This window comes from Macaca nemestrina, chromosome 11 (assembly GCF_043159975.1).
Source record: "Macaca nemestrina isolate mMacNem1 chromosome 11, mMacNem.hap1, whole genome shotgun sequence".
Taxonomy (NCBI): domain Eukaryota; kingdom Metazoa; phylum Chordata; class Mammalia; order Primates; family Cercopithecidae; genus Macaca; species Macaca nemestrina.
Genome location: NC_092135.1, coordinates 116720544 through 116740941, shown reverse-complemented (window position 1 = coordinate 116740941; position 20398 = coordinate 116720544). Strand labels below are relative to the sequence as shown.

Genomic DNA, 20398 nt, shown 5'->3' with positions numbered 1-20398 from the left:
GGGTCCGCGTGTTTCCTAAACAAAGGAATGAACACACAAGACAAGACAAACATGGCGGCCGCCTCGAATGGCGCGCTCTGCTTTATTTTATACAGTCGTTTGTGGAATGTTGCCAAGTCACAAGACACATTGTCGTTTTTCTGACCTTTCCCTGAATTTCTGGATTTTCAAGATGTTTACACATAAACAAGACCCCACCACCCTGCTTCGTTTGCAAGAGCAGGACTTATCCGGAACACCCTGCTTCGTTTGCAAGAGCAGGACTTATCGGAACGTCTTGTTTGTGAGCATGTAGTCCTCTACACCTGTGATTGCAGCCCCTGTCTTACTCAAGTACCAATTCAGTGATAAAGGGAGATGAGAGCAGAGTAGTGTGGCAGATGTTTATTGAACTAAAGGAGGAGAGCTGAGCTGAGCCCAGCCTGATCACCTCCTCAGAGACTCAGCATTGTGAATTGCCCCCACAGGGTCATTTTTATACAGCATGAAGTAGCCCTGCACCTGGGCAGGACTGATCTGGGTTGTAGCTTGAAGGACACGTTCTGCAAAGTCCTCAGCTAAGGAAGGTGCCTGCCCTGGATAGAACCTCTGGAACATCTGGGACAGCTGCCAGTGTGAGCAGTAGCCCACATACTCCTTCAGGTCCACTCGCCCGGGGCGTATCAGGGCAGGGTCCAGCCTGAGAGAAGATAGGGAAAGCAGAGTCACAGGCAGTGGTCACACTAGTACCCAACAGAGATGGCTCCTCGACCTCCTGTTCCTCCCAAGGCACTAGGGGAGTGGGTGGGCTCTTGCCTCAGTCTCAGGATGCTTGGCTCCTTCCTACCTGTCAACGTGGTTGGTGGTCATGAACACAATGCGGGCCTCAGTGGAAGCCACACCATCCAAGGCATTGAGCAGTCCACTGAAGGTGAGGCGACCTAGGCCTTGGTACTTGACTGGGTCTGGAGGAAGGCAAAGATAAGGAAGCATGAGTAATCATAGCCCAGCATAAAATCAGCATGCCCCACTATGTTCCCCTACTTATCCATGCGTCTCATGGGCTCTTGTCACTAACCCAGGTATCCTCCACCAGCCCTCTGGATTTCTGTTTTCTTCCCCTGTTCCACAGTTACTCACTCCCCTTCCTCCAGAACCCCTCACTTACTCTCCACAGCCAAGTCTCGACTGAGAAAAGCAGCATCCACATCCTCCAGGAGCACCAGGCTCTGCTGCGGGGCCACGCTCAGCAGGTGGTTGAGCCGGTCATCAGAGAGGCTAGAGTCTGTGAGGCTCAGCAGGCAGATGCTGTGCTCCAGTTCCCCAGCCAGGGCTGTGCTATGGAGGATGGGATGGCAGGAAGTAGCAGGCAACCTGGAAATGCTTCCTCAGGCCCAGCTACTCTCCTCACAGTCTGGGGACATGTGTCTCAGAGGCCTGATTTCTACCTCACACCCTAATGTTCCACACATTTCATGTTTATCCTGGTCCCCGGTCCCAAGTTCCCAGATTCATTTCCCTTTCCAACCCCATCAGCCCAGCGTTTCCAAAAAGGCTTCATTTTGCCAAGTTAAGAGAAATTTTGAATACTCACATAAAACTGCTCTTTCCGCAACCAGGGGGCCCATAAAGCAGGTAGCCACGTCTGTAGGGAATGCCTAGGGATAGAGCCAGGATGATCATGTCTTTTGCCCCAGATATCCATGTTCATTCCCAGCCCTGGCCCCTGGAAGCCTGATAATCTTGGTACAGAAGTAAATCATTCTCATACACAACTTTTCATTCCTCTTAATCTCTGGGAATTGGACTAGAGCTTTATATCACCTCATCTGGCCAGAGACCAACCTGTCCCCTCTAAAAATGTCAAAAACAGCACAGCCGAGACCCCAGCTGCTTCTCACCTCTGTCAGTGTACCACTTGGGGTTATCGATGAATTCCTGGACATCTCTGACAATTCGGTCAGCCAGACCCTGTTGCAGAACCACAGAATTCAGTGGTCGCCGGCGGCGTGGATAGCCAAAGGGACGCCATTCAGAGCCCACAGCTGTGTACATCACGGTCTTCCCTTCCTCCTGCTGCAAGGCTAGCTCTCGAGCTGGGAAGGAGAAGAGATAAAGCCAGTAATTCTCTTCACCATGGCTGATTCTTCAGTTAGGTGGAGCTGAGCCAAACAGCTTCCTTCTGGCCCCCTGTTCCCATGGGCTCACCACAGCCTGCTTATTCCACCTCTCCAAACTGCTCATCTGATGTCAAATGTCCCCATCCCTGCAATGTCCCGAGAAAGCCTGCCTGTGCCATCCCACACCTTCCTCCAGGATGTTGAAGAAAACCTTTCGGTCAGTGCCCAGGGCCGTGAAGGTGACAGATTCCCAAGGAGTTCCCGTCTGCAAGTCTATCATCTGCATCTCTCGACTTCGTTCTACCCGGATCCATTTCCCCCGATACCTGAATAAGAACGATCAAAACAGAGTGAGTGAATGGGTCAAACCCAGCTTCCATCGTTCTTTTCTACTCGCACAGCCCTCCCTAGCTCCCAACTTTACCAGATAAAGTGGTTTCCAGGGCTGGGGACAAATTCAAACTTAGTGGAAATACGGCCGCTCTCATGCTGAAGGTACGAAGTCTCGACACTGAGGTGCTGAGTACGGGTACTGTGGCGGGTGAGCCAGCTAAGCAACCAGGCATAGCTCCTGTCTCGAGCAGGGACTTCCAGTGTGATCATGTAATGGCGCCGGAATGCCACCAGGCCCAGTTGGGCACCCTTCCGGGCCAAGGCCAGGGCTGTGCCCACACCCACCAGCCCAAATCCAGCCCCAAAGTAGGGATTGTCCTTCAGGGCCAGAATAAAGTCTGAAAGTGGCATCTTGAAAGGGAAACACCAAACCTTACAGGCCCTGGGGTGTTACAAAAACCTAGGGGTGGGGAACAGTGGAGAAGGGACAAAGCACAAGATTACTTTAGAAACTGGACCTCCCCAGCCCTGCCCACAGGTCAGCACTACTGTGTGGGTCAATATCCTCCTTTTGTGGGGTAAGGGTAGTGTTGGAATGCAAGGGTGGAGACTCCAGGCCCCTCATCCCATTTTGCCCTTCATTAGTCTACTCATACCTGTTTCCTACCAGAGGACCATGTCTGGAGATGCCTTAAACCAAAAAGAGCTATATAAACTGGCTTCACATCAGGATAATGGATGGACAAGATTTTTGTCGTCCCTGGGACCAGCTTTGATAAAAAGGGACCCACTGGCTGCAGTCAGCAAAGGAGAAGCATCCATTGACTTGTCAGTAACCCTATGCCTTGTTATGAGTAATGTCCTTCAAATATCCTCACCCTTACATCCCCAATATCTAATGTCCTGTTTATACCTTTATTACCTCCCACCTAAACTGTCTTTAAAATCATAGTTCTTGAAATGGCATTTTAAAAGGTCTTCACCTTAGGCCGGGCGCGGTGGCTCAAGCCTGTAATCCCAGCACTTTGGGAGGCCGAGACGGGCGGATCACGAGGTCAGGAGATCGAGACCATCCTGGCTGACACGGTGAAACCCCGTCTCTACTAAAAAATACAAAAAAACTAGCCGGGCGAGGTGGCGGGCGCCTGTAGTCCCAGCTACTCGGGAGGCTGAGGCAGGAGAATGGCGTGAACCCGGGAGGCGGAGCTTGCAGTGAGCCAAGATCACGCCACTGCACTCTAGCCTGGGCGGCAGAGCGAGACTCTGTCTCAAAAAAAAAAAAAAAAAAAAAAGGTCTTCACCTCTGGCTTCACGGAACAGCTACAAAAGGGTCCAGATCTTTCATCATAGGGATAAGCTCCAATTCCATCTCTCTCTCTGCTCCAGCACCTTCAATGGCTGGCTCCCAACAGACCCCTGAACTGGGTACAAACTCAGCCTGGTACTCAAGGCCCTCTACAATACGGCGCCCACCTACCTTTCATGGATTAGCTCCCAACACTACCTGTTCAGTAAATATGCAAATACGCAACAAATATGTTCAACAAGTAAGCAACCTCCCAACTCCTTGTTCATGCAGTTCTCTTGGCTCGGAATGCCCGTTCTTTTCTCCCTCATTCTCCCCAACTGAAAATCTGCCCATCTGCTACTTTCTCCACGGATCGTCACATTGTAGACAATAAGATCCTGAGGGATAAGCGCGAAGTTGTTTCTAGTACACCTCTCCTCCAACCCCGAACCCCGGCCACTTTGCCCTGCCCCTGGCATGCAGGGAGATGAGCTGACAGCAGAGACCTCGGCTGAGCCTCAGAATTGGTATCCAGAATTCCAAAACACCTATGCATGGAAGGCCACAGACAAAGCTCTCCCGCCTCCGGCCCCTCTGCGACACCCAGGAACCTCGCCCACACCCCAGCTCGCGCCTCCAGCCACATGCTTTGGGGTAATCCGTCGCTCAGCCTTCTCACCGATACGACTCTCTGGCCCTCTGTCTCGATGGTTTCACCGCGCCTGCACTTTGGGGAAGCTGCGCTCGGCCCCGCCCCGGGTCCTTTCATCGACTTCCCGCCACACCCACCAAGAAGCCCACGCCACTCTATCCCAGAGCTCTCGATGGTGCTTCTCCGGCTTCAGGGCTGGAGTTGGGGTGGAGGGCGGGAAAAACCAGAGAGAGAAAACATAGAGTACCCCGGCAGCCGGCAAGAGGAAGAGAGAGTGGCTTCCACATCCCCAATATCCTAGAGGCGGCTGGGCCGGAGGCGGTCGCACAAAGGGGGCACCGGGGGCCGCTCCAGCCGCGGCCGACCATAGAGATGCGGCGACAGCCGGCTCGGGGTCTGGAGGTGAGTAGCTGCGGGGCGGAACTGGGAAGGGAACGCGGGTGAAGCAAGCTGGAGGCAAAGTTTTTCGAGCCCCGGGATCAGGGTGGGCCTGGGCTCTGGGAACTCTCGGGAGGAGGTACTGAAGGGAGCACCCAGAGGAGCTGGGCCCCGGCACCGCAGTTGCGTCACGCTTCTGGACCCCGCCCGGTACCCGCTGCTCTCAGGACCAAAATCATGACGATGCTCCATCCCAAGCCTTCCAGGTTACAAGCCGCCTTTCCCGTTCGCTGGCTTTTATGATCCAGCTCCCGCCCGACGATGTGGACACTGTCATCACCTCCATTTTACAGACAGGAAAGCTGAGGCCCAGAGAAGCGATGCGACTGTGTCTGTCCAAGGCTACGCGGTGAGTCAGAGCCAGAGGCAAGTGGGAACCTGGGTCCCTGGGCCGGGGCCCGTTATTTCTCCAGACCTCCTCTCTGCCTTAGTCTGTCCTTTCTCTTCCTCAGTCCTCCTGCCCGGAAGATAAGCGTATTTCTTCTCTCGTGCCCACCTGTCTCCTACCTCACCTTGCCCTTCCTCAGGTGAAGGTTCTTAATCTTGACGGCTCAGCGTCCTCCTTGGCTCCCCCCGGAGGCCATGTATGGCCAAGCTGGAAGATTCCCCAGAGCAGCGATAATATTCAGTAAGTGGAGACTGCGGTTTCCAGAGAATCCCTCTGGCCACGGGAGTGCACTTCCCAGCCACCTTGTGAATCCCTATGATCTGTTGTTTTGAGTCGTGGGATTCTGGAAATAGGGACTATCAGATTGCAGGATCTTGGGTTTTGTTTGCTTGTTCGTTTGTTTTTTGAGACGGAGTTTCTCGCTCTTGTTGCCCAAGCTGGAGTGCATTGGTGCGATCTCGGCTCACTGCAGCCTCCACCTCCCGGGTTCCAGCGATTCTCCTCACTCAACCTCCCGAGTAGCTGGGATGATTACAGGCGTGTGCCACCACGCCCTACTGTTTTTTTGTACTTTTAGTAGAAATGGGGATTCACAATGTTAGCCAGGCTGGTCTCGAATTCCTGACCTCAGGTGATCGGCCCGCCCGATCCACCCGCCTCAGCCTCCCAAAGTGCTGGGATTACAGGCGTGAGCCACCGTGCCCCGCCTGGTTTCTTCTTTTTTTTTTTTTTTTTCTTTTTGCATCTTCTCTGTGACTCAATTTCATGAAGTGATTCCTATCATTCTTATTAATTACTAATTATTCAGCTTAAACTCATTTTAGCCATGTATAACAGGGTATGCAATTTAATTGTCATTCATTTCTCAGTTATGTTCCCATATTTAGTTTGAGGCCATAGTCAGTTAATGAGTTTGAAATTTCTACAAACGTGTTATGTTATAGGTGAGGAACCACTGGTTTAGTGCAAGATACCTAGCGTTACTCCAGTGCAGCTCCATGTCTGTGCTTCTTCACTGGAAGCTTCGATTGTGGGTGATTTGTGTTCGTTGAAGTGATAACATCAGTATCACAAAGTGATGTCATTGAAGTGATAATGTCAACAAATTGCTAAAAAGCTACACATCTAGGGAGAGAGACTGATGGGTAAAAAACAGTGCAGTGTGACCTCGTTTCTGAAAGGGGCTGTGTACAGAGTGCTCTCAGGATGCCAGAAGAGAGAAAATTAAGAGTGTCAGGAAGCCAGGCCAGTGCAGTGCCTCACGCCTGTAATCCCAGCACTTTGGGAGGCTGAGGCGGGTGGATCACCTGAGTTCGGGAGTTCAAGACCAGCCTGACCAACATGGAGAAATCCCATCTCTACTAAAAATACAAAATAGTAGCCAGGCATGGTGGCGCATGCCTGTAATCCCAGCTACTCAGGAGACTGAGGCAGGAGAATCGCTTGAACCCAGGAGGCGGAGGTTGCAGTGAGCTGAGATCATGCCACTGCACTCCAGCCTGGGTGACAGACTAAGACTGTCTCAAAAAAAAGAATGTCAGGAAGCCTTCATGGTGGAAGTGACATTTGTGTAGCTTCTTCAAGGATAGTTAATTGGTTAGCCAGACAAGAGAGAAAGATTGAAAAGGGGAAAAGGCGTATCAAGCCAAGAGACGCAAAAGGCTATGAGGGTATGAAAGCAAAAGAGAACGTTGTGAGTCTGGAGAATGGCACATCATCTGGTTCAGAGATCTGCTGAGGGGAGAAGTGGGAGATGAGTCTGGGGAGGTCAGCAGGATCCAGATGATGAAGGAAGGGCCTTCCTTATTTTTTTTTTTTTTTCGAGACGGAGTCTCGCTCTGTCACCCAGGCTGGAGTGCAGTGGCCGGATCTCAGCTCACTGCAAGCTCCACCTCCCGGGTTCACGCCATTCTCCTGCCTCAGCCTCCTGAGTAGCTGGGACTACAGGCGCCCGCCACCGCGCCCGGCTAATTTTTTGTATTTTTAGTAGAGACGGGGTTTCACAGTGGTCTCGATCTCCTGACCTTGTGATCCGCCCGCCTCGGCCTCCCAAAGTGCTGGGATTACAGGCTTGAGCCACCGCGCTCGGCCGGGCCTTCCTTATAATCCATTCTGAGGAATAGTGAGATTATCAAAGGTTAAGAGAGAAAGGGGCCAGGCAAGGTGGCTCACGCCTGTAATCCCAGCACTTTGGGAGGCCAAAGTGGGCCGATCACCTGAGGTCAGAAGTTCGAGATCAGCTTGGCCAACATGGTGAAACTCCATCGCTACTAAAAATACAAAATTTACCCAGGCGTGTGTGTCGCCTGCCTGTAGTCCAGCTAGTAGGGAGGCTGAGGCAGGAGAATTGCTTGAACCCAGGAGGTGGAGGTTGCAGTGAGCCGAGATCACTCCACTGCACTCCAGCCTGGGTGACAGAGCGAGACTCTGTCTCAAAACAAAAAAAAAGGGACTTCTGAGATTCTTTGGCCCCACCTAATTTTGCTGCAGATAAGAAATCTGAGACCCAAATTGCTTAATGACTTGGCTAAGGGCACTTAGCTAGCGGGAGACAACCTGCAGTCATTAATATGTTGGCCAATACTTGTTGGCTCTCTCCTAATGTTCCGTTATCATTTTTATACTTTTTGTTCTGAACATTATCATAAAAGAAAGCCTCTATTTAGTCTCATAAGGTATATGTGGCATATTGCCATGCAAGAAAATGCCTAAGTCGGTGGGCACTGGGCTGTGTACCCACACCAGCTGGGAAGAAAGTATGAACTCTAACTTTACTTTGTTTTTCTTCTGGTTGGCTTGTCAGCATTTAAGAGGCCAAAACACACAAGTCGGTGGTGATGACAGACCCACTTTTGGACTCACAGCCAGCCCATAGCACCGGAGAGATGGATGGACTGTGTCCTGAGCTATTGCTGATCCCCCCGCCTCTCTCTAACCGTGGAATCCTGGGGCCTGTCCAGAGCCCCTGTCCTTCCGGGGACCCTGCGCCTTTGCCTACTGAGCCAGGCTGCCTGCTGGTAGAGGCCACAGCAACTGAAGAGGGTCCAGGGAACATGGAGATCATTGTGGAGACAGTAGCTGGAACCCTGACCCCAGGTGCTCCTGGAGAGACCCCAGGTACAAACACAGTTGCAAGCAGGCCAGTGGGACAGGCAGCTCTGAGGTTTTGTCTGGGTTATTTTTGATTCTGTATAAATATGATGAGAACACAAGGTAGCATCCTATTTTTATACTTGGAGATGTTGTCATTTGGTTTGCAGTTGGTGCATGTTGATTGAAGGCTGGCGAAGTGGTGCACAGCCTTCTACCAAGCTTTTGGCAGTCCTTCCTGCAAGGGCTTCATGTGTGTGCTAGGCAGTAATCCAGAAAGTAAGACCTTTCTGACACCTCTGCCGAATCCTGGCTTGTCCCTACTCTTACAGTCCTTGGAGGTTCTTTCCTCCATATTGACCCTCCTACCCAGGAACTGCAGCCAGGGATTAAGCAAAAACCCTGTCTTGGCAGGGCTTTCCAGAAGTGATCTGGTATTTCCCTGCCCTAGTTTTTTGTGTATAACATACTTTACTCATCCAAGGCATGTTGTTAAGAATAAGAGTTGAGGCCTGGTACGGTGGCATGCACCTGTAGTCTCAGCTACTTGGGAGGCTGAAGCAGGAAGATTGCTTAAGCCCAGGAGTTAGAGGCTGCAGTATGTTATGATCATACCTGTGAATAGCAACTGCACTCCAGCTTGGGCAATATAGTGAGACCCCTACCACTTTAAAAACAAAACAAAACAAACAAACAGCAGAAGTTGAGCATTTGTATTTATCTCAGATGAAAGATTCTCCCTTTGGCCGGGCGCGGTGGCTCAAGCCTGTAATCCCAGCACTTTGGGAGGCCGAGACGGGCGGATCACGAGGTCAGGAGATCGAGACCATCCTGGCTAATATGGTGAAACCCCGTCTCTACTAAAAATACAAAAAACTAGCCGGGCGAGGTGGTGGGCGCCTGTAGTCCCAGCTACTCGGGAGGCTGAGGCAGGAGAATGGCGTAAACCCGGGAGGCGGAGCTTGCAGTGAGCTGAGATCCGGCCACTGCACTCCAGCCTGGGCGACAAAGCGAGACTCCGTCTCAAAAAAAAAAAAAAAAAAAAAAAAAAAAAAGATTCTCCCTTTATTCATCCCATTGTCATCACCTCTTATTTTCAGGAAGCTTCCCTGTTTTTTAATTGCCATCCTCCAGCCATAGTTGTCACCACTTCACTTGGCACTGTAGTGTAGTGACAAAGAATATTGGGAAAGATTAGCTAATTTGACCATATAATATTTCCAAACTTCCATATGGTGAAAGAAATTAAAAAAAAAAAAAAAGAACCTAGGAAAAACATTTGCAATATATAAGAAAGAGTTAATATCTTTTTATTTTTATTTTTTTTGAGACAGAGTCTCGCTCGGTCACCCAGGCTGGAGTGCAGTGGCACCATCTCGGCTCACTGTAAGCTCCGCCTCCCAGGTTCACGCCATTCTCCTGCCTCAGCCTCCTGAGTAGCTGGGACTACAGGCGCCCGCCACCACACCCAGCTAATTTTTTGTATTTTTAGTAGAGACAGGGTTTCACTGTGTTAGCCAGGATAGTCTCAATCTCCTGACCTTGTGATCCGCCCGCCTCGGCCTTCCAAAGTGCTGGGATTACAGGCGTGAGCCACTGCGCCCGGCCAAGAGTTAATATCTTTAAAATTCAAAGAGCCACAATAAGAAAAGGGAACCATCTTTTTTGTTGTTTGCTTTCCTTTTTATGTTTTCTTTTGGTTTTGGGGGTTTTGTTGAGACAGGATCTTGCTCTGCCACCCAAGCTAGAGTACAGTGGCACAGTTATGGCTCACTGCAGCCTTGACCTCCTAGGCTTAAGCAATCCTCTTGCCTCAGCCTCTCATGTAGCTGGGGCCACAGGTGTATACCACCCACACCCAGCTAGTTTTTAAATTTTCTTTTGTAGAGACGAGGCCTCACCTTGTTGCCCAGGCTAGTCTTGAACTCCTGGGCTCAAGCAATCTTCCCACCTCGGCCTCCTAAAGTTTTGGGCCATCGCACCCAGCAGAAACCTTTTTTTTTTTTTTTTTTAATGGGAAAAAGAAATCTATTGCAATGCTCTAAAGAAATAAAAGTAGTAACTATATAGAAGGATGCTTAATCTCACTAGCAAACAAATAAATTCCAGTTAAAAATAAGAGATGCGGCTGGGCATGGTGGTTCATGCCTATAATCCTAGCACTTTGGGAGGCCGAGACAGGCGATTGCCTGAGCTCAGGAGTTTGAGACCAGCCTGGGCAAGATGATGAAACCCCATCTCTACTAAGATACAAAAAAATCAGCTGGGCGTGGTGGCGGGCATCTGTAATCCCAGCTACTCAGGAGGCTGAGGCACGAGAATTGCTTGAACCTGGGAGGCGGAGGTTGCAGTGAGCCAAGATTGTGCCCCTCAACCACAGCCTGGACAACAAAGCGAGACTCTGTCTCAAAAAAAAAAAAAAAAAATAGGAGATGCACTTTGGCATAAATTAAACATTTTAAATAATACCTAGTGTTGACGAGGCTATAGGAAACACCATGTTATAGATTATGGAGATACAAATTAGTATAATCTTTTGAAGGTCAATTTAGCTACATAGCAAATTTTACAGTTTGCATACTCTGACCACTGTAATTCCACTGTAGGAATCTGTCCTACAGAAAGGCATATATACATGCACAAAGATACAAGGATGAGAATATATAGGGGTGCTTTATTTCTAATGGTTGGAAACAGCCCAGATGTCCATCCGTAAGGGCACAATTAATTTATTTTTTAAAATTATTTTTAGAATGGGCAACATAGGGAGACCCCATCTCTACAAAAAATTTAAAAATTAGCCAGGCATGGTGGTGCCTGTAGTCCCACCTACTCAGGAGGCTGAGGTGGGAGAATCGCTTGAGCCCGGGAGGTCAAGGCTGCAGTGAACTATGATCACACCACCACTGCACTACAGCCTGGGTGACAGAGAGAGACCCTGTTTCCCCCACCACCCGCCAAAAAAATTATTTTTATTTTTTTTCTCCCCAGGGAAGCAAGGGCAGAATTTCATTTTGATTTGTCCATGCTCTGGAAAAAACAAACTGGACAAGAAAGTACAAACTAGATGTAAATGTACTCAAATATAAAAATATCTTTGATATATAGCAAGTGGGAAGAAAAGGGTCAAAAAGAAACACACGAAATTGTGTGTGTGAAGGGGCTGGGTGGTTTTTCTTCCTTTGTATACTTAGGTATCATTTTAGATGTTGCACTGAAATTTTTTTTTTTTTTTTTTTTTTTTTTTTTGTCACCCAGGCTGCAGTGCAATAGTATGATCTTGGCTCACTGCAACCCCTGCCTCCTGGTTTCAAGTGATTTTCCTGCCTCAGCCTCCTGAGTAACTGGGATTACAGGGATGCGCCACCATGCCCAGGTCATTTAGTATTTTTAGTAGAGACGGGGTTTCTCCATGTTGGTCAGGCTGGTCTCGAACTCCTGACCTCAGGTGATCCACCTGCCTCGGCCTCCCAAAGTGCTGGGATTACAGGCGTGAGCCACTGGGCCCGGCCTGAAATTTTTTTTTTTTTCTGAGACAGTCTCTCTCTGTTGACCAGGCTGGAGTGCACTGGGCAATCTTGGCTCACTGCAACCTCCGCCTCTCAGGTTCAAGTGATTCTCCTGCTTCAGCCTCCCGAGTAGCTGGGACTACAGGTGCGTGCCACCACGCCTAGCTAATTTTTTTGTGTTTTTAGTAGAAACAGGGTTTCACCACGTTAGCCAGGAATGTCTCGATCTCCTGACCTCGTGATCTGCCTGTCTTGGCCTCCCAAAGTTCTGGGATTACAGGTGTGAGCCACCACTCCTGGCCCTGAAATTTTTTTTTAACAAAATAACAAGAGCAAAAGGACCAGCAGAATAAATGTAGGATAAACCTGACCTTGAGTCATGGCTCTACCACTAATAAACATAGTAGTCTTAACCTCGTAGAATCTCAGGACCTTGTTCTCATAAGGCTGTTGGAGGACCAAATGAGAGCGTTTATTAAGCCTTTTGAAATCAAAGTCTTGCCCATTGCTTTTAAAACGGCAGCAATTATTATGGAGAATAATAACTATTTTCAGAAAGGATATTCTCCATTTTATCCATTCCTGTGCCTTTGTAAAGCTCTTTACAGAATTTGAAAGTAAAGCTCTTATCATTTATATTGCAGATATTATCCCTAGTTTGTCATTTTCTTTTGGAAGTTTCTGGTTTTCACTTGGGCAAAATATACTGTCTTTTTTTTTTTTTTTTTTTTTTTTTTTGAGACGGAGTCTCGCTCTGTCGCCCAGGCTGGAGTGCAGTGGCCAGATCTCAGCTCACTGCAAGCTCCGCCTCCCGGGTTCCCGCCATTCTCCTCCCTCAGCCTCCCGAGTAGCTGGGACCACAGGCGCCGCCACCTCGCCCGGCTAATTTTTTGTGTTTTTTTTAGTAGAGACGGGGTTTCGCCATGTTAGCCAGGATGGTCTCGATCTCCTGACCTTGTGATCCGCCCGTCTCGGCCTCCCAAAGTGCTGGGATTACAGGCTTGAGCCACCGCGCCCGGCCCAATATACTGTCTTAATGCTGTCTGGATTTGCTTGTTTATTCACTCGTTTAACAAATATTTATTAAGCACCTACCTTGTACCAAGTATTGTGCTAGGAGTCCAAACACACATGCCAGATAGATGGTCCCTGACCTTATGGGGCTTACAGTCCAGGTGTAGGACCAGACTTAAAGTCCATCTGTACTCTACGAATATTAAAAGATTCACCTACATTTTCTACTAGTAACTAACTCCTATGAGTCTTGTTCCATCTGATTCTATGCCTTTCTCTGTCGGTCCTCTGCCTGCAGGTGTCCTGGTAAAGGTGGTGGAGGTGTACTTCTGTGAGCGCTGTGAACAGAGCTTCGCAGAGCCCACTCTGCTGGCCCTGCATCAGTGCAGTGAGACCCATATACAGCCTGTGCAGGGCCTCTCTAGCCCCCCATGCTCTGTAGAGCTGCCTCCCGGCAACCCAATCCTCCCTGGCCCTCTGCAGGGCCAGAGCCCACCAGTTAGTCCCCTATCATGCCCTGTGTGTAGACAGGAGTTTGCCCAACCCCAGGCCCTGAAGAGCCACTTCAAGATTCACCGGGGCACTCCTGACACCTTCTCCTGCCCAGAATCTGGCTGTGTGTTCTCTGCTGAAGATCGCAAGGGTCTGCAGCACCACCTGAGGCAGACTCACAGAGCAGTTCCTGTGCCCTGTTCTTTCCGGGGCTGCCCCCTGCTTTTCGGGAGCCAGCAGGGCATGGAGCTGCACCGGCAGGCGCATTACCCTTTCCACTGCAGCCACTGCAGCTTCATGGGCTCCAACGTCAAACTCTTCCGGCAGCATCAGCGGAGCCATGGTGCTGGGACACAGGGAGAACTTTCTGCCGTTCAGGGCCTTCCATCCCAGGAGCTGCTGCCAGGTATGAGGCCAAGGGCCAAGCAGTTCCTCTCCTGGAGTTCAGCCACAGTTGATCTTATAGGAGAGGCAGTTGTTTCCAAGGCCATGAATGTACATTAATACAAGAGAATCTAGATAGTGGCTCAGGAGGATGGAGTTACTGGATGACATGGGAAGGCATCTTGAAACAGTGGAATATATGGGACAAAGAGGAAGTCTTTGTGACAATGAGTGAAAGTTGGCTTAGGCTACCTGTGGCTTGAAGTTACTTAACCAATATTCTCTAATGATCCCTTTCACAGCTTTCTGAGAGCAAAAGCAAAAATGACCATCATTGGCTATGGCCACTGAAGGAATGCCTGTAGACTTTCCTTTAGAGCAACTGGGGATTGAGCAGTAGAAGCCAGGGTTATTTTAAAAAGGAAATAACCGTTTGGGCTAGGCACTGTGGCGCATGCCTGTGATCCCAGCAGTTTGGGAGGCCAAGGTGGATGGATCCCTTGAATCCAGGAGTTCAAGACCAGCCTGGCAATGTGGTGAAATCCTGTCTCTACAAAAAATACAAAAATTAGCTGAGTTTGGTGGTGCATGTCTGTAGTCCCAGCTACTCAGGAGGCTGAGGTGGGGGATCACTTGAGCTCAGGAGGCGGAGGTTGCAGTGAACCAAGATTGCACCACTGCACTCCAGCCTGGATGACAGAGTAAGACACTGTCTCAAAAAAAAAAAAAAAAAAAAAAAAAAAAGAGAGAGGGAGGAAGGGAAAGGAACATTCAAGGGAGATGGTGTTTTACTAGTTGCCATTCCTCTTGGTCCCAAAAAAGCATGAGAGAGCAGAGGAGCAGGAGGAAACAGAGAAAACAGGCCAGGAGAGGCCAGGATTCTGATAAGAGAAGGAATTGCAGTCTACCCATTCTCTACTTTCAGCCCCCTATGACCTCAGTGACCTCACTGCTGTCAAAAGGGGTGCTCTCTGAGGTTTGAGTTACTTTAGACTGGAACATTGCTAATAACTTAGCTCTTGGTCCTCCTATTTCTGTCTTGAGTGGAAATACATTTATACATAAAACCCAAGATTTCCTTATGCTAAAAGTGGAAGAGGGTGATTATTTCAGCCAGTAGGTGGAGAAGTATAAGCATTTAGTGCTGTCATTGGCTCCTGTAGACTTTATCAAGTTTTATGTCTCTCCAGCTCCCAAACTGCCTCCAGGAGAGAGAGAACCTTCACAGGAAGCAGGTACACCCCTGCCTGGGCAGGAGACAGCTGAAGAGGAGAATGTAGAGAAAGAAGAGAAGAATGACACCCAGAAGAACTCCCATAAGGCTGTGGATAAAGGCCAAGGGGCTCAGCGGCTGGAAGGTAATGACTAAGGCTTGAAGCCCTTGGTGGTGGGAAAGAATGGATTATTGAAACCGTGGTATTGAAGCTCTGGGGTTTGTTTTCTGAGCTTTGGTTCGGATCCTTTTATTCTGTTCTACCTTGACTCAAAAGTCAAGGTCTAGTGGGAAAATGATGAATGAGTGAATGGTAAAGACTTTAGTAATATAGCGTTGGGGTAAATCGAGTTTGCTTCACTGGGCTGGTTTTCCTCAGGCAGAAAACTCTAGCAGGGAAGCAGGAGGTGATCTTCATCATAATATAGAGATGCCAGAAGTTATTGATGATAACAGCCTATTTTGTCTGGCACTGAGCCCTCAAATACTTTTTTCTGAATCTTTGCTTCCCAGTTTTTCACCTCAGTAGAATATTTGAAAGTCATCCCACAAGGAGTACAGTTGTTATCAAGGTGAATAAGAAAGATTTGGTTGTATTTATTACCAACTTCATTATTAGCTAGAGCCTGTGAGCCAGTGTTTAGAAGTAAGAGTTCTTTTTTTTTTTTTTGAGACGGAGTTTCACTCTGTCACCCAGGCTGGAGTGCAGTGGCCGGATCTCAGCTCACTGCAAGCTCCGCCTCCCGGGTTCACGCCATTCTCCTGCCTCAGCCTCCCGAGTAGCTGGGACTACAGGCACCAGCTACTGTAGGCACCACTACAACTCTCCCAGCTAGTTTTTTGTATTTTTTAGTAGAGACGGGGTTTCACCGTGTTAGCCAGGATGGTCTTGATCTCCTGACCTCGTGATCCACCCATCTCGGCCTCCCAAAGTGCTGGGATTGCAGGCTTGAGCCACCGCGCCCGGCCAAGAGTTCTTTACTTTCTTTTGGCTCACCCCCTTGGGAGCTCTTTTCCTTCTAACTAATCTTGCTGATGCTTCTGCCTGCCCCCATAGAACAAGGCAGGAAAGAACAAGAATGCTCCATTCAGATTGTTTTAAGCAGCTCTAAACAAAGACTCAAGAAGAGCAGGTAGCTGAGTAAAGCACTTCAAACAGGATGTCACAGCAAGGCCTGAGAAGCCCTTGTGGTTTTGCTTCTCTTAAAACTTGAGTTTCTCACCTTTTCTTTGAGACTACAGTGTTTGAGACCCTTTTGCTTGGTTTCCTGGAGAGAGGCCACACATTGTTTGTGTCTGAGCAAATTGTGGTTCTCCCATTATCTGGCTATCCCCAGAAAAATCTCACTCTCTCAACTCTATTCCCTCTCCCAGGGGATGTGGTCTCTGGCACCGAGTCCCTCTTCAAGACCCATATGTGTCCAGAGTGTAAGCGCTGCTTTAAGAAGCGGACCCATCTGGTGGAACACCTTCATCTCCACTTCCCAGACCCCAGTCTCCAGTGCCCCAACTGCCAGAAGTTCTTCACCAGTAAGAGCAAGCTCAAGACCCATCTGCTGCGGGAGCTGGGTGAAAAGGCCCACCACTGCCCACTGTGCCACTACAGTGCGGTGGAGAGGAATGCACTGAACCGCCACATGGCCAGCATGCATGAAGATATTTCCAACTTCTACTCAGACACCTATGCCTGTCCTATCTGCCGTGAGGAATTCCGCCTCAGCCAGGCCCTCAAGGAGCACCTCAAGAGCCACACGGCAGCAGCCGCGGCAGAGCCGGTACCCCTTCGCTGCTTTCAGGAGGGCTGCAGCTATGCAGCACCCGACCGCAAGGCCTTCATTAAGCACCTGAAGGAGACCCATGGGGTGCGGGCTGTGGAGTGCCGCCATCACTCATGTCCCATGCTCTTTGCCACAGCCGAAGCCATGGAGGCCCACCACAAGAGCCACTACGCCTTCCACTGCCCCCACTGTGACTTTGCTTGTTCCAATAAGCACCTATTCCGTAAACACAAGAAGCAGGGCCACCCTGGCAGTGAAGAGCTGCGCTGCACCTTCTGCCCCTTTGCCACCTTCAACCCCGTGGCTTACCAGGATCATGTAGGCAAGATGCACGCTCATGAAAAGATCCACCAGTGTCCTGAGTGCAGCTTTGCCACTGCCCACAAGAGGGTGCTCATCCGACACATGCTTCTACACACCGGTAGGATGGTTTCCATCTTTACAATAATGTTGTAATAATGATGGTGGTGATAATGGCTACAAAGGGCCTTGCATACATTTTCTCATTTGACCCAAAATTCCTAGAGATAGATCTAGTATTCCAGGTTTACAAATGAGCCTTGAGTGTCACTTAGCTAGTAAACTAGTAGAGCTAGGATTTGAATCCATGCCGTCTGATTCCTGTGCTCTAACCACTGTGGTGCTGTGCCTCTTAAGCCCCTGTCCAGTTCTGCCCACCCCTAGTCAGGCTTGAGTGGGTTAACATCAAGCCTGAAGAAACCCAAACTAGGACAAATTACCTTACGTTGCAATTCATGTTTTGGGATGTGCTAAGAGACAGGGGCGAGGGGACTGAACCGTCCACATGCATATGGCCTTCTATAGCTTGGGTGTCCATGACACCGAACAAGATCACCTCCAGTGACCTGGAAGTTGCAGATGTTTAACTGGCACTCGTAACTGTCTTCCAGCATTCTTGATGCTTTAGGTAACAACCAAACCAAGCTTCCTGCTACAGCATCATCCCATTTGTGATCTCTATGTCAACATCAGTGGATTGACAGGACATTTTTAGAATTTTCATCAAAGACACTGGTTTGGGAGAAAAAATATTAAGTAGCCTGGGACAAAGCCATTATTCTCATTGAACTCATTCCTGTACATGCTTTAGTCACAGAATCTCATGTTTCTGAGGTCTTTCCAAGAGGTTTAATCTTGTAAGTAAGGCAGGTAAAAATGAGAAAAGAGACAAACTCTGAGACCTACTTTAAGACGACACAGATAGTGTTAGAACTCTGCAGAGTACCATGTTGCCAGCCTTTCACCATAGGGAATGGGGCTGGGTGAGTGGGCAGGGACAACAAGGAGGGGTCCTGAAGGAACCTGGCCCAGCCTGTCAGTGCCAGGTCTTGACCATCAACATGAACAGCTCACCTTTGAGTTCTCACTGAGTTTCACTGACAACTTTGGAACATCTCATATAATCTTTATACCAACCTTTTGGAGACAAAGAAACAGACTGCTCGAAGCCACATGGTAGTCAGCTAGGATTTAAACTACCACTTAATGGCTCTATGATTTCTCTGTGCCTCAGTTTCCCTATCTGTAAAATGAGGGTGATAATAGCACCTGCCTCTTAAGGATATTCTGAAAATCTGCGGAGAGGCGGCTTTTTTTTTTTTTTTTTTTTTTTTTTTTTGAGAGTACAGTAGCCTAATCTCGGCTCACTACAAGCTCCGCCTCCTGGGTTCCCTCCATTCTCCTGCCTCAGCCTCCCGAGTAGCTGGGACTACAGGCATCCGCCACCATGCCCAGCTAATTTTTTGTATTTTTAGTATAGACAGAGTTTCACCGCGTTAGCCAGGATGGTCTTGATCTCCTGACCTCGTGATCCACCCGCCTCGGCCCCTCAAAATGCTGGGATTACAGGTGTGAGCTACCATGCTCAGCCGAGAGGAGGCATTTTTTTACAAAGTGCTCAGAAGAGTGCTATTCACATAGTAAGAACTTTGTTCATGTTGGCTGTTAATATTTTTATTACTATGTTGGACTTCAGATCAGAATTCTTTACCATTCTGTTCTGTTGTCTCATTTATTTTTCCTTTTCTGGAAAACAAAAGAATTAGGCTAAGTAGAGCAGTTGACCATAGTGACAGCAAACTGTAAAACAAATCAAGAGTGGACTTTAAGCTAGTTTTGAAAAGCTTGGGCTGGGCACGGTGGCTCATGCCTGTAATCCCAACACTTTACAAGGCCAAGGTGGGCGGATGACCTAAGGTCAGGAGTTCGAGAACAGCCTGGCTAACATGGTGAAACCCTGTCTCTACTAAAAATACAAAAAATTTAGCTAGGCATGGTGGCGGGCGCCTATAATCCCAGCTACTCGGGAGGCTGAGACACAAGAATCGCTTGAGCCCGGGCAGCTGAGCTTGGCAGTGAGCTGAGGTCACGTCACTGTACTCCAACCTTGGCGACAGAGTGAGACTCTGTCTCAATTAAAAAAACGGAAAGAAAAAAAAAGAAAAGAAAAGCTTGGTCTTTACTTTCTTCCCATCTTCATTGGTGTGAAAGTTGGGGGAGTAGTTATTTGAGAGGGCTGTGAAGCAGCCTTCAGTATTGTGAGGTTTTCACCGTTGCAGGTAGCATATGAAGCTGTTGTTCCTCACTGGCATCAGGGCAGCCTTGCTGGAAGAAATGGTCTGTCCACTTGCTCTGTGTCTGACCTGTGTTCTCTCCCCTCATCCTCATCCCCCATATAAGGTGAGAAGCCTCACAAGTGTGAGCTGTGTGACTTCACATGTCGAGACGTGAGCTACCTATCGAAGCACATGCTGACCCACTCCAACACCAAGGATTACATGTGCACTGAATGTGGCTATGTCACCAAGTGGAAGCACTACCTCCGTGTGCACATGCGAAAACATACAGGGGACCTCAGGTACAACAACACACACATAGGCCTCCGTCCCAATCCCAAGAACCTTATGCCAAGCTAGCTTCTTCTTGGATCTAACTTCTGGCCCTATTGCTTTCTCCAATCCCTGGAGAGTCTCCTCCTAAGGCCGGGTGCAGTGACTCACACCTGTAATCCCAGCACTTTGAGAGGCCGGGGCGGGCAAATTACTTGAACTTGGGAGTTCAAGGCCATCTGGGCAACACCCCATCTCTACTAAAACTACAAAAATTAGCTGGGCATGGTAGCAGACACCTGTAATGCCAGCTTCTTGGGAGGCTGAAGCACTGGAATTGCTTGAGCCAGGAGGAGGAGGTTGCAATGAGCCGAGATTGCACCACCATACTCCAGCCTGGGTGAGAGAGTAAGACTGTGTTTCAAAAAAGAAAAGGAAAGAAAAAAGAGAGTCTTTTCATAACACCCTTCTCTGTTCCCACTGTCTCAACTGCATTGCCTACAGCTGGCCCCTGTGACTGTGGCTTAGTCACATGGTGAGCACTCTCTGGGCTCTGGGAAGGGAGTATAGACCTACAGTATAGACCTAGAGGCTAAGGTGTACTTGAGTTCTCAGAGTTTGTCCCTGGGAAAGTGAATAGACTCTATATTCATGCCCCAGTCTTGGCCACTTCCAAATCCAGCAAGTTCTCTGACCTATGGCGCAGCTGGCTAAGGGGTTTCTAGAGCTGCCATGCTAATGTGGGAGAAGGGAAACAAGGCACAGAAACCTGCCCTGTGGAGTTGTAGCCACGTCAGCTCCTTGGAAGTGTACAGTGGGTCATGCTGATTCATGATTATTTTAGGAAGGCAGTACAGAGTAGGGCTTAGAA

General features: G+C 49.0%; 2 protein-coding genes across 16 annotated transcripts in view; one reads left to right on the top strand and one right to left on the bottom strand.

Annotated features, from left to right (window-relative positions):
* Positions 1–50: 50 nt before the first annotated feature.
* LOC105481221 (BCS1 homolog, ubiquinol-cytochrome c reductase complex chaperone) lies at positions 51–4514 on the bottom strand. 7 transcript variants are annotated; one of them, XM_011740625.2, is made up of 8 exons: positions 4400–4514; positions 2524–2892; positions 2286–2425; positions 1881–2075; positions 1574–1637; positions 1148–1317; positions 827–944; positions 51–679 (listed from the first exon to the last, which is right to left on the bottom strand). In XM_011740625.2, the coding sequence occupies exons 2-8, from the start codon at positions 2841–2843 to the stop codon at positions 427–429; spliced, it is 1260 nt and encodes a 419-aa protein (XP_011738927.1). In that variant the 5' UTR covers positions 2844–2892; positions 4400–4514; the 3' UTR covers positions 51–426. The 7 variants fall into 7 exon arrangements, with proteins under 7 accessions (XP_011738927.1, XP_011738925.1, XP_011738926.1 ...); XM_011740623.2 differs by lacking the exon at positions 4400–4514 and adding an exon at positions 4227–4393; XM_011740624.2 differs by lacking the exon at positions 4400–4514 and adding an exon at positions 4269–4393.
* A 72-nt stretch (positions 4515–4586) lies between these two features.
* LOC105481222 (zinc finger protein 142) overlaps positions 4587–20398 on the top strand; it is a 28225-nt gene continuing 12413 nt past the window's right edge. The window contains exons 1-8 of one of the 9 annotated variants that reach the window (XM_071073376.1): positions 4588–4774; positions 5009–5159; positions 5338–5438; positions 8002–8315; positions 13110–13709; positions 14878–15045; positions 16275–17099; positions 19379–19556. In XM_071073376.1, the coding sequence (XP_070929477.1) occupies positions 8036–8315; positions 13110–13709; positions 14878–15045; positions 16275–17099; positions 19379–19556 (2051 nt within the window). In that variant the 5' untranslated portion in view covers positions 4588–4774; positions 5009–5159; positions 5338–5438; positions 8002–8035. Of the gene's footprint in view, positions 4775–5008; positions 5439–8001; positions 8316–13109; positions 13710–14877; positions 15046–16274; positions 17100–19378; positions 19557–20398 lie in introns of those variants that run through there. The other 8 variants (XM_011740626.3, XM_011740627.3, XM_011740629.3 and 5 more) reach the window with 8 other exon arrangements.

What these genes read in the sequence shown, in the direction of transcription:
- LOC105481221 (XM_011740625.2), bottom strand. Translation starts at nt 2,843, where the DNA reads ATGCCACTTTCAGACTTTATTCTGGCCCTGAAGGACAATCCCTACTTT. An exon ending in TGCGGAAAGAGCAGTTTTAT is followed by an intron (nt 1,318 to 1,573) that starts GTGAGTATTCAA and finishes CATCCTCCATAG; the next exon opens with CACAGCCCTGGCTGGGGAAC. An exon ending in TCGAGACTTGGCTGTGGAGA is followed by an intron (nt 945 to 1,147) that starts GTAAGTGAGGGG and finishes GCCTTCCTCCAG; the next exon opens with ACCCAGTCAAGTACCAAGGC.